General features: G+C 31.4%; 1 protein-coding gene across 1 annotated transcript; it reads left to right on the forward strand.

Annotated features, from left to right (window-relative positions):
• The first annotated feature begins 760 nt into the window (after positions 1–760).
• Positions 761–3,739, forward strand: LOC112784640 (jasmonate-induced oxygenase 2). The gene is made up of 3 exons (XM_025827926.3): positions 761–1,581; positions 2,275–2,608; positions 3,290–3,739. The coding sequence occupies exons 1-3, from the start codon at positions 1,112–1,114 to the stop codon at positions 3,545–3,547; spliced, it is 1,062 nt and encodes a 353-aa protein (XP_025683711.1). The 5' UTR covers positions 761–1,111; the 3' UTR covers positions 3,548–3,739.
• The last annotated feature ends 10,405 nt before the right edge of the window (positions 3,740–14,144 follow it).

Genomic DNA, 14,144 nt, shown 5'->3' on the forward strand with positions numbered 1-14,144 from the left:
TAAAACGTTAATTGATAATATATATAATACCTGAATGTCTAATTGGATATTGACAAAATATATTTATGAAAATTTATTAATTTAGTCATTTTTTTTCAATTACGAAAATTCGATTTCTAATATGACTTAACGACTAAATTGATAGATTTTCGTAAATATATTTAGCCAACTCTAATTAAACATATTATATGTCATGTATGTTATCAATTAATATTTCACATCATCAATTATTGACAAAAATTATGAGTGGAATAATTGAAGGATAGATATAATTAATTCGTAATTTTTAAAAGAATAATTTAATTAAAAAAATATTTCAGAGATGAATTTAAAAAATAATTTATCTTTTAAAGACAATTTAACTATTAACTCATTTTACATCAAATACAATAAGTAGTATCCAAAATGGAATCTCAAAGATCTTTTTTTTTTGGCTTCGGACATTTAATTATTAATTTGTTAATTTTTTATTATTAATATGTATTTTGGCAAGTAAATGTATAAATCTCTTTGTTAGTTTACACCATTAATTAGTAGCTGAGTTGTCTTACATAATTCGTTGTTAATATATGTTTTAAAAACTGATAAATTAGTTCCTCTTTAAAAAATTCTCAAGAACCACTTCACATGTATAAATATATTTTTTTCTTTTTCCACGTTAATATTAATCACACAAAAAATAAAAATAAGGAAGAAAAATATAATAATATATACGACATATACTAAATATACATCAAAATCAATTACTAAAATTTTAGTTAAAATATAAAATACATATTAAAATTAATTAAATTATACACATATTTTTAAATAAATACATAATAACTAATTTTAGTAAATAATTTTATTCTACAAATAATATTTTTAAAAATCAATATAATTTCATATGAATTTGTGGTAAAAAGTCTTGTGATTTTGTATAACTTTTTTCTTCTAGAAAGAATGAATGAACTTTTCGTTTAAGAAATCAATAATTGGAGAAATGAAAGAAAGTGAGTCACCTAGCACAAAAACTCATTCCTACTTACACACTCACACTTGAAAGTAATATATCATCACAATTCATCATCATCATCATCATCATCATCATAGTATAGCATAGCACACAGCCATGGGAGTAGACATCGACCAAGCTTTCGTCCAAGACCCACAACACAGACCGGGTCTCTCCATAACCCAAGCTCAAGGAATTCCATTGATCGACCTCTCCCCAGTAACAACAACCAACCCTTGTCCTTCTTCCATGGACGCGCTGGTGAAGGAGATCGGAAGCGCGTGCAAGGAATGGGGATTCTTCCAAGTTATAAACCACGGTGTTTCCATCCCTCTGAGGGAGAAGCTTCAGGAAGCTTCCAAGAAGTTCTTTGCACAAAGCTTGGAAGATAAGAAGAAGGTTAGCAGAGATGAAACGTCTCCAAGCGGTTACTATGACACTGAGCATACAAAGAATGTTAGGGATTGGAAGGAAGTCTTTGATTTTCTTACAAAAGATCCAACCCTTGTTCCTCTCACTTCTCATGAATCTGATGACAGACTCGTTCACTGGACTAATAAATCTCCTCACTATCCTCCAGGTTTCAGGTATTTTCATCGCCATAAAATTAAACATATTTAATTTACTTTTTTATTTCTTTTAAAAATATAGATTAATTTTGATACATTTCACACGTTAATATAAAATATTTTACATAATTATCTAATTAATTACGTTCATTATTTTAGATAATTACTATTCATATATTTATTATAAATATAATTATTTTTGTTAACATGACTAAATATAACGGTCAAATATATGTAACAATTAAAGAAAATAAAGGTTTTTAAACATATTATTTTAAAAAAGTTTAATTACTTGTTATTTTCTATAATTTTATTAAATTTATAATTAAATTTTTATATTTTTTTATATTAGATTTATAGATTATTTTTAATTTTGTAATTATATTTTTTTTTGTCAAAAATAATAAAATTGACAGAATATTCTTTATAAAGATATATAGTGAACGCAGACGTTGTTTGATTGTGAAAAAAAAAAAAAACCAAAATTCAAATTTGATATATTCTCTATATTAAAAAATTCCGCGTAATGAAAAGGTTGACTGAATATATTAGTTGCAAAAGTTCCAAAAGTTTAATTTCCCATAATATCTTAGTTTTGTATTTTTTGCGTGAGAGATAGAATCCAAATACAATTTTATATGTCAATTATTTAACATTAATTTCTAGATATTCAAATAACGTGACACTTTCTCTTTACAAAATGATGTTTAGAGATATAATTAAAGAGTATATTGAAGAGATGGAAAAGCTAGCACGCAAGTTGATGGAGCTTATAGCCATGAGCTTAGGCCTCGAAGTTAAGAGATTTGAAGAATTCTTTAAAGAACAAACCAGCTTTATTAGATTGAATCACTATCCTCCATGCCCTTACCCTCACCTAGCTCTTGGTGTGGGTCGACACAAGGACCCTGGTCCCTTAACCATTCTTGCCCAAGATGATGTTGGAGGGCTTGAAGTCAAACTCAAACACAAGACGGACCAAGAGTGGGTCAGAGTGGAACCAACCCCCAATACTTATATCATCAATGTTGGTGATATTATGCAGGTACTAATTAGTGCCACTATAACTATAGTTTATACACTATATTGTGGAAATTTTTTGTAGGATATGCTGCTACACGTACTGTGGAAAATTTAAATTTATATCACTTAAAAAAGAATAATTTTACTTTTTTTTCAAAATTTAAAACGTAATAAAAATAGCTGAATATTAGATATAATTTTTTTAAACGTAATTAAAATATAATTAAAATAGCTGAATATATATTTTAAGTTTGATAATTCTATGGCAGGTAAATATTCTCTTTTTTTTTAAATGACAAATCTTTTAAGAAAAATGAAAAAGAGGTTTAGAAATTAAATTTTATTCTATTTTTGGTAAGTATCTTTTAAATAGTTATCTAAACATTCTTAATTAGATCAAATGCAAAATTTATTTATCAAATACAAAAGTTGTTTGTTATTTATTTAAAAAAAATAATTATTTTTGTCAAAGTTTAAAATCTTTTAAAGTCTTATTTTATAATTTATTTCTTTAAAGATTATTTAATTATTTTTATCTCAATGACTTATTTTGTGATTCATTTTTTTAAATATTATTTTTTTCAATAACGTTCTTAAAAAAATTACAAAGAAAAGGGGAAAAAAACGTATTTATGAATTATTTAATGCTGTGATTAGTTAAGATGAGGTGGTTATACTTTAGGATTGCTATTGTTTGGTGCAGGTTTGGAGCAACGATGCATATGAGAGTGTGGAGCACAGAGTGATGGTTAATTCAGAAAAAGAAAGGTTTTCAATTCCGTACTTCTTGTTCCCTGCACATGACACTGAAGTGAAGCCATTGGAGGAGCTAACAAATGAGAACAACCCTCCAAAATATAGGCCATACAAGTGGGGCAAGTTTCTTATCCACAGAAAGGACAGCAATTTTCAGAAACAAAATGTGGAAAATATCCAAATTCATCACTTTAAGATAGCTTAAATAAATTGAATAGAATTGAAGTGCCCACACATATATGTACGTATGTATGTTTGAATGTATATATGGCTCTGCACTTAAATAAGACATAATGTGTTGGGCAAAATATTCTTGTCCATGTTATTATGAGTCATTTGCAATCATTGAATTTGCTGGAGTGAATAATTTATTAGTCAATCATGTTATATATTAAAATTTTTTTTTGCAACTAAGTCCAATCAAGTTGGTCCAAATTTAACAAAAATCAATTTTCTTAACAAGAGCGTGTCTACATACTCCAACTTCTCAACCTCTTCATATTCTTCTTCGCATTCTTTTATTGGTGGTGTTATTATTCCTTCATTTTTTTTCTTTTCTTTCTCTTTTTCTTGATGATTTTACAGTATTATATGTTTCTTCTTCTTTTTTGTTTGATTTTTTCTTATTTTTATTCTTGTTAAGAGGATAAAACAAAAAGAATTATGAAAAAGTAAACAAGAACAAAAAGATGAACAAAAAAAAGAAGAAGAACATCATGATGATGAAAAAGTAGAGGATGGGAATTGCTAGAGCCTGTTTGGTTTTTAATGCCACTCGTGTTCTGCCAACATGTCTTGATGGTCTAGCTGAATATTCTCACTGCTAGGTTTTATATGTATTTCATTTAAATACAGATCTTGAGAAACTATGAAAGCTTGTTGTAACATCCTAACTTTTAGCACCTCTTTATTCTATACTATTTTTATTTAATATTGAACCTTTGCAAATACAAACCAAAACTTTCACCAAGAAAACAAAGAGTCGGTACTTTAAATCATTTAATCACAAAATTATATATATCCACGTAGCATTATATACATAGACTTACTCAAAGATCCTCAAATACAATTCCTACCCCTCTAAAAACTAAAATAATAAATGACGATAGAAAAATAAAATCTAACGACTCAACTTGTAAACAGAATCTTCTATGCTTTTGTAGCTCCGCACTAAGCCTTCGCACTTGTAGCTGAAAGGAGTGGAAATAGGGGTAAGAACTGGGGAGTTCTTAGTAGGGTCGGGGTGTATAGTTATATTCATTTCATATATACTTGGTTAGCAACAATAGTCAACAAAGTACAATTCAATTCAATAATTATAGAACACAGAATTCAAACAATTATTTAGCATTCCTACAATCACAGAAAATACACTCACAAACAAATATGCGCAAACAAGTATGATGTATGTCTATCCCTAGTGCAGGTAATGAGCTCATCTGTCGGTTTCGACCCGCTCACGACGTAACTCAGCGACCTTTGTCTGAGTTTGGTTTCCAGTGCCATAACTTTTGTAAGCAACCTTTGTCTTACAGGTGCGACTCTCTTGAGCCGATGTATGCAAACATAACCTCTGTAAGCAACCTTGGTCTTAGAGGTGAGGCTCTCTCTGGCCAATGTATGTATCGATAACCTCTATAAGCAACCTCTATCTTATAGGTGCGACCATCCCTGGATTGGATGAGCTATCTCTGGAAGCAAATCTCAGTGGACTCACCACTATATCTCTGCTCGCTTTCGGCAGGTAAGCAATCATCTTAGTTCATTCTCAATGCCAAATAATATCTCTGCTTATCTTCTTTTCTTTTTGTTCTTTCTTTCTTTTCTTTTCTATGCTCTGCCCTCCTGTGGCAGGAATCTCTTTCGTTAATACGTTCTTTTATTCATACTCTCTGCTCTTCTATGGCAGAAGTTCTTTAGATTCTTTTAATCTTTTCTTTCTCATCTTTCTCTTTTATTTTCTTATTTATTTTCTTTCTCTCTTCTTTTCTTCAATCCTTTAATTTTTTATTATAACTCAACTTCACATTCTTCCCTCACTTTTCCTTAAATATCTTATAGAAAAGAATTATAAAGTGCTTCAACTAAGTCTGCGTTCTCTAAAGCTCTTAAGATCACTCTATTTACTTTTCTCTAACATATAATAATATTAATAATATCCTTACTCGATAATATTCTTAATAAAATAATAATAATAATAATAATAATAATAATAATAATAATAATAATAATAATAATAAGATATTTTAAATAGTAAATAAATAATATATATCTTTTCTTAAAACTTAGTTTATAAAATCTTAGTTTTTAAACTCTTTTTAATTACTTTTTAAACCACGAACTTTTTAATATTCTATTTTTAACCTTAATATTTTATAAAATTATATTTGAACTCTCACTTATTTTCATATTTTTAAAAATAACCTGAACTTTTATAAAATACCCATTTTTACTCCCGTATTTTATTTGTTATCCAAAATATCCGAATACTTATATAATTACAAATTGTATCTCGGTTTTTATATATAAATACAACGTTACCCTTCAAAATTAAAGTTTAAATATTAATCTTTCTCTTATACAAAAATCGAAACCCTTATTCCTTTCCTTTCAAAATATTAATTCGTTTTTGAGTCTTACGGTTACCGATTTTTTTTAGCTTTTAATTTAATCTTTTAACCACCGAATCTCACCAATTTCCTCAAAATACCACTTTACAATAGTCTCAAAACCATTAAAATAACCACAGCTGAGCAGTTCCTCATAGCCAAACTAACAAATCGCAAGCAACAACAGTAATTCAACATAAACTCATTCAAATTCAAACAATAATCAATCAAATCAACATTCACTTATCAAATTTATATTTAATTATTATAAAGTTATCAAACCCTACTTCCGTACGAAATCAAAACGACGGAAGTTTCAGAAAAACTTTTTAACCGAACTGCTGAAGAAGAAAATGTCTGAAATCGTCTCTGTCTCCTAGAATTCAAATTGGTCGAACTCAAGGGGAAGAGGAGCTACATCATAGTCAAATTTTATAAAAAAAAATGACACTAACACGTAGAGGAGAAGAATACGAACACTTTTACTGAATTAGATTTCCGATTGGAGTTACGAATCGCAAAAAATCAAGACCAGAAACTCGAGGATTTTCACGGTTTTTTTCTTCTCTTTCGGTCACTCGTTTCTCTTTATTGTTCGATGGTGAAGGAATCCATAAATGAAGCATAGTGATGATTAATGAAAATAAAGACACATGCCACCTTGGCTTTATTTCTTTTTCTCCCTTTACGTTTTGTTAAATGCAACTAGATGATGATGATGATGATGATGATGATGATGATGATGATGATGATGATGATGATGATGATGATGATGATGATGATGATGATGATGATGATGATGATGATGATGATGATGATGATAAATTGACAACTAGTAATTTATAAGTAATTTTTTTTGTTTTAAATTATTTTAGGATTAAATATATATGAGTTATTTGTTGGAAGTTTATTGTAATTTAAACTTCTGTTGTGGCTTAATTGTAATTATCTATAAACTATTAATGATTTAATCTCATCCGTTAATTCTAATATTTAATGGACGTATTAGATTTAAAGATAATAACACATAAAAGGTGGTCCTCTCTCTGCCTCTATACATGACGTCTTTACCGTTTTCACTCACTGAAAATACTGAGAAACTGTCATCCTGATGAACGTCTGCAAGAATAGAAAGGGAAAGAAACCAGTCTTAAAGTTCAACTCTACCGTAACCAAAACTTACTATGGCAACCAATTCAGATATGAAAATCACAACTTTTAAGATCCTAGTTAATGCTTCCGCTAAAATAAGTTTACATGATATAAGTTTACATGTGGTATTAGAGCATGTGTTTTGAAAGTATATGATTTTCTCTGATCTAATTATGATGTTCACCATGTTTCTGATTAATTATTTATAATTAGATTTTAATTAAGTGAGTTTTAATTTCATGCCATCAAAAATACATATTTATGGTTGTATATATTCTATATGTTTTCTTTTGAATATTTTAATTTGATCATAAATTATACTCATGTATGAATTTAATTTTGAGTTTATGTTTAGTGTTGATGAGAATTACAAAATTATTTTGAGTACGTAATATACTTTAATTTTATGAAAAGTTTATAAATATTTTATTTATAGTATTAAATTTATTTCGACTATTTACTGCTTGTGTACACCAAAGTTACCAAGTTATAACGTAAAATGCCAGTATAGTTAATAATGTGTTAATTAATTTTAGAATTAGATTTACCCAAAGGAAATCTCTTCTATTATTAATAGACTTGAACGAGAAAATTTATTATTCCTGAGTCAGATATATGTATTGTCCAAAGATGGTATATGTATTTGGCAGAGAATTTTAATCTTCAAGTATGATAAGTATGACATTTATTTTGTATGTTAGTATATTATAGAATTTTACCCAAAGGTGAACTATAATATGCTTTGTTATGTTCTGTAATCTGAGTAGATGATAAAATTAAAATTAATATGAGCATTGTATGATTAAATGACAGGTATTTCAATTCATTCGTAAGCTTCGTCTGTTACCATGTTTAATGGTTTAAACTTTTTTGAATGGAGTGAACAAGTGAAGTTTCATTTAGGTCTTTTGGATCTTGACTTATCACTTTTGCAAGAGAAACCCATTGTCACTGATGATAATGATGAGGATGAAAAGTATGCACTTAAGACATGGAAACGTTCTAACAGATTAAGCCTTATGTTTATGCGAATGACTACGGCAAGTAATATTAAGACTACCTTCCACAAACAGAAAGTGCTAAAGAATATCTTGCGTTTGTGGAAGACCGCTTCCGTTCTACTGATAAGTCACTTGCTAGTACATTAATGTCACAGCTCACGACCATGAAGTTTGATGGGTCTAAGAGCATGCAAGAGCATACTATTGAGATGACTAATATTGCTGCAAAATTAAAGTCACTGGGTATGACAGTTGATGACTCCTTTATGATGCAGTTCATTTTGAACTCACTACCTTCTGACTACGGAGCTTTTCAAATTAATTATAATGTCATGAAGGAAAATTGGGACGTTAATGAATTGATTGGAAATCTCATACAGAAAGAAAATAGACTTAAAAATTGTGGTGGTCATTCTGTCAACTTGGTTCAAGGAGCTAGCAAATCAGAAAAGAAATTAAAGACAAAGCCCAAAAATTTTAAGAAGAAAGGACATGCCAATGCAAAACAGTGTCATTTCTGTAAGAAGGAAGGACATTTCCAAAAGGATTGTCCTAAACGTAAGGCATGGTTCGAAAAAAAGGTATATTTGAAACATATGTATGTACTTATGAATCAAATTTGATTGATATTCCTCATAATTCTTGGTGGCTTGATTCTGGTGCTACAATTCATGTATCTAATGTAATGCAGGGATTCCTTATGATCCAAACCACAAGCCAAAGTAAGATATTCCTCTACATGGAAAACCGTGTGAAAGCACCAATTGAAGGAATAGGAACTTATCGTTTGGTGTTGGATGCAAGCTTTCATTTAGATTTACCTAAGACTCTTTATGTACCTTCAATGTCTAGGAATTTAATTTCTGTTTTAAAGTTGGACAATTGTGATTTTTCTTTTAATGGTGGACATGATTGTTTTAATTTATTTAAAAATTCTAATATTGTTGGTTATGGTGTTTTAATTGATGGCTTATATAGATTAAAACTTCTTGATCAATTTTCTGAATCCTTGCTTATTGAGTACCAGAATGATGTAGTTAGGCCAAATACGCCTAAAGAAAATTCTGCATTTTTGTGGCATAAATGCTTGGGTCATATATCCAAGGAAAGAATAGAAAGATTAGTAAAGAATGAGATTTTATAAAATTTAAATTTATTGATCTTGGTTTATGTGTGGATTGTATTAAGGGAAAACAAACCAAACAAAACAAGAAAGGTGCCATAAGAAGTAGTCAGCTTCTTGAAATTATACACACCGATGTATGCGGACCTTTTGATGCTCCATCTATTGGTGAAAAAAATATTTCATCACTTTTATTGATAACTTTTCACGTTATGGATATGTCTATTTGCTTAAAGAAAAGTCTCAAACAGTTGATGCTATTGAGATTTATATTAAAGAAGTTGAAAGGCAATTTGACAAAAAGGTGAAAGTTGTTAGGTCAGATAGAGGTGGTGAATATTATGGAAAACATAATGAAACAGGACAATGTCCTAGTCCATTTGTAAAACTTCTAGAAAGACATGGCATATGTGCACAATACACAATGCCATACACACTGCAACAAAATGGTGTGGCAGAAAGGCGTAATCGAACGTTAATGGATATGGTTAGAAGTATGATGAGCAATTCTTCTTTACCCAAATTCTTGTGGATGTATGCATTAAAACTGCCATGTATTTGCTAAATAGAATTCCTAGTAAAGCTGTTCTAAAGACTCCTTTTGAGCTATGGACTAATAGGAAACCCAGTTTATGGCATTTATATGTTTGAGGTTGCCCAGTAGAAGCAAGAATATTTAATCCACAAGAAAAGAAATTAGATTCTCGAACAGTGAGTGACTATTTTATTGGCTATCTAGAGAAGTCTAAAGGGTATATTTTTTATTGTCCAAACCATAGTCCAAGAATTGTAGAAACTGGTAATGTAAAATTCTTTGAAAATGGTGAAGTTAGTGGGAGTGAAAATCATCAAAATGTAGAAATAAAGGAAATTAAAGTTAATGTTCCTATACATGTTAGTGTTCCTTTATCTACACCTACTCAAAGAGTTATTCCAACTATTGTTGAACACATTAATAGTGATGAACAAGATTTGAATGATAATGCTCCCAATGAAGAAACTAACTCACAAATATTAGAAAGAAATGAGTCTCAAGAAATACCATTGAGAAGATCTCAAAGGGAAAGAAAGTCAGCTATTCCAAGCTATTATGAGACTTATTTACAAGAAGAAGATATTGAAATATCTAAAGATCCAGTTTCATTTACACAAGCCATAAATAGTGATGATTCAGAAAAATAGATTGATGCCATGAAAGAAGAGTTAAAATCCATGGAAGATAACAAAGTTTGGGATATTTTTGCATTGCCAGAAGGTGCTAAATGTATTGGTTGTAAATGGGTGGGTCTTCAAAGTTAAGCGAGACTCAAAAGGCAATGTTGAACGATATAAAGCTAGACTTGTTTCTAAGGGATTTACTCAAAAGAATGGTGTTGATTATAAAGAAATATTTTCACCTGTTTCTAAGAAAGATTCATTGCATATCATTATGGCACTTGTGGCTCATTATGACTTAGAGTTACATCAAATGGATGTAAAAACTGCCTTTCTGAATGGTAATCTTGATGAAGAAGTTTATATGGATCAACCTGAAGGTTTTCCAACTGAAAGAAAAGGTCGTATGGTGTGTAAACTTAAGAAATCAATATATGGACTAAAACAAGCCTCACGACAATGGTATATTAAGTTTAATAATACCATTCTTTCTTTCGGTTTTGAAGAAAATATTATTGATGTATGCATGTACCGAAAGGTCAGTGGGAGTAAGTTTATCGTTCTAGTCTTATATGTTGATGATATTTTGCTTGCAACAAATAATTTGGGAATGTTGCGTGAGACTAAAGAATATCTTTCTAGAAACTTTGAAATGAAAGATACGAGAGAGGCATCCTATGTGATAGAAATTGAAATTTTTTGTGATAAATCACAAGGATTGTTACGATTGTCTCAGAAGGCCTATATAAATAAAGTTCTAGAGAGGTTCAACATGAAAAAGTGTTCCGCAGTAATTGCACCAATTCAAAAAGGGGACAAATTTAGTCTTATGCAATGCCCAAAAGTTGACATAGAATGGAAGCGAATGGATGGAATTTCATATAGTTCTATAGTGGAAAGTCTTATGTATGTGCAAACTTGCACAAGACCAGACATTAGCTTTGCAGTAGGAATTCTTGGAAGGTATCAAAGTAATCCTGTAATAGATTATTAGAAAGCTGCAAAGAAGGTTTTAAGATATCTTCAAGGTACAAAGAATTATATGCTCATGTACAAAAGGTCTAGCTAATTAGAAGTAATTAGTTACTCAGATTCAGATTTTGGTGGATGTGCTGACACAAGAAAGTCTACATTTGGCTACTTATTCTTATTTGGAAAAGCTGCCATATCATGAAAAAGTTCCAAGCAAAGCGTTGTGGCAACATCTACTATGGAGGCAGAATTTGTAGCATGTTTTGAAGCTACAAATCAAGTTTTATGGCTGCAAAATTTTATTTTAGGACTTGGCATTGTTGACTCAATTGTTAGGCCATTGAAAATTTATTGTGATAATTCTGCAGCAGTATTTTTCTCAAAAAATGATAGATATTCTAAAGGTGCCAAGCATATGAAAATAAAGTACTTTGGCGTTAAGGAGGAAGTTCGAAAACAAAGAGTGTCCATAGAACATGTTAGAACAGAACTTATGATTGCTGATCCATTGACTAAAGGATTGCAACCAAAGACATTTAAGGAACATGTACATAGAATGGGTCTTGGTTCTTCTGAATGATGTAACACCCTACCATACAGAGTCTTATGCTTAAGTCATAATTCAGAGATGGCAAGATATTACGACCTCTAAAACAAAAATTTAGTACGTATAGTAGTATGAATAATTGATTATAACTAGGAGCCTTTGTAGAAAAAGGGGTAAACAAAAACCGTAACTCGAACGCGCAACACTCCGATCGATAACGTAACGAGCAAAGGATAAGCTAACGCAAGATCATATATATAAAGAGTGTCAAAAACGGGAATATCAAGACTCAAAATCCGGCTGCGAAGATAACCGGTCCGAGCATAATAATATATACATATAATAAAATAAGGAAACCCCAAAGGAAACCCAAAGGGACACAAATACATACAACCTATTCTCCAAAATCCCCTCTAGAAGGAGTCATCACAGTTTGTATTATTTAATGGAGATAAAAGTATCTAAACAAGATATATAAACCAAAACAGAGTCCCAAGAACAAAGGATCTTCGCTAATCCAGAAGTCTCCAGCATGCCTCAACGAGAAGCCTCGCGTCCTGCATCTGAAAACCACAAAATCCGCATGGGTGAGAACCAGAGGTCCCCAGCACGGTAACAGCTTCCACATATATAATACATAATAATAGAGGAAAGCCAAAGGCAATCCTAGAACTTCCTCCAGATAATATCAAAGCTTATAAACAAGCTAAACCATATAAGGGTATCTGACTAAAGATTCTTCAGTCTAACTAATACTTCCCTTTCCAATTCCTTCAAACCTCCCAACCACCAGCAGGAGTATATTATAGCAAACACAGTTATATCAGACAAAGAATATACAAATAGGAGCAGTTAAGACATTTAGACAATTAGCAAGTAATATGCAGTCAAATAGGCAATCTCAAACAATTCACATAGTATGCATATGATGAATGCCTGTCCCTAGTGGCTGATGATATCATCTGTCGGTTATAGAGCCAACCCGACAAGTCCTGGTAGCTAACCATTGGACTGTCCCTCTGTCGCGCATCCCCAACTCGAGTTATACTCGTTATAAACTTGATCATAAACATGATCCATATCCATCACCCTCACTGGTGAATATTTCGGGGGCGAGCTCATCCGGGTCTTTCACAGTGCCCGGCCACACTTACGACATAGGGTCAACAGAGTCTCGAGCCTCCACCTGGAGCACGTGGTGGCTAGCCACTGCTTCCTCCCAGGGATCTCGTGCCTCTGATAGTGGAAGTGCAAATCTCAATTATCAATAATTCAGCATAAGCATGCATGAATTCTCATCCATGGATCAACATCCATATCAGCCATCCGGCTCACGGTTCAGTCCAGAACCAGCCAATATTCATATTATACACAGCCTTTCCGGCTCACGGTTAAATCCATAACCAGCCGTTTCATTAGCAATTATAGCCTTTCGGCCCATGGCTTAACAAGCACTTCCACCACCATTCTCCGCATCTCACATAATCATCTTGATCCTCATTGATCATTCATTTTTCCCTTGCTTCACTCGCAAGTTACCACATTCACTAGCCCTTTTCCTCATGCTAGGCATATCATAATGATTTAAGACATAAGTAGTGAGATCGGAGGCTTAGAAGTATGAAGTTTGGCTTTTAAAACTCAAAAATCAACTTTGGGATGAAAACAGGGCCACGCGTACGCGCACTCCACGCGCACGCCAAGTGCGCCTACGCGCGAGGGGTCATTCTGCTAAAAATTTTCTAAGTTAAAAGCTGCAGAATTCACAGATTCAACCCCCAATCTTCCGACGGTCATAACTCTCTCATTTTAAATCATTTTTCACCCGTTCTTCGAACGGCATGGACATCCCGGATCCAATTTCATTTCTAAACAGATTTGGCACAAATCAAAGATTCGTAGTCCAAGTTATGTCCCGTCAAAGTATGCCTAAAAACCATATTTTCATTCAAAACCACAAAGTGCCATTTTCAAAACAAGCCACTTTCAACTCTTTTCAAAATCAATTAAAACATGCCAATTTCATCCCTTTTCTTTGAAATCAATCAAAGTGTACCAAATTCAACAACAAGCCATCCTCAACTCACGCATTGACATTTTACCAAAATTCTCAAAACTACCTCCAACCATTTTAACACTTCTCAATCAAAAGGCCAAAGGATAAACACAATATTATGTCATACATCCTTCTCATCCCAATTTCTAACAATATCAATTTTTAATCAACCATCATTATACATAAT

This window comes from Arachis hypogaea, chromosome 20 (genome assembly GCF_003086295.3).
Source record: "Arachis hypogaea cultivar Tifrunner chromosome 20, arahy.Tifrunner.gnm2.J5K5, whole genome shotgun sequence".
NCBI lineage: Eukaryota > Viridiplantae > Streptophyta > Magnoliopsida > Fabales > Fabaceae > Arachis > Arachis hypogaea.

Coding starts and splice junctions, on each gene's coding strand:
- LOC112784640 (XM_025827926.3), top strand. CDS start 1,112: ATGGGAGTAGACATCGACCAAGCTTTCGTCCAAGACCCACAACACAGA. Junction 1,582..2,274: donor CACTATCCTCCAGGTTTCAG/GTATTTTCATCG, acceptor AATGATGTTTAG/AGATATAATTAAAGAGTATA. Junction 2,609..3,289: donor ATGTTGGTGATATTATGCAG/GTACTAATTAGT, acceptor TGTTTGGTGCAG/GTTTGGAGCAACGATGCATA.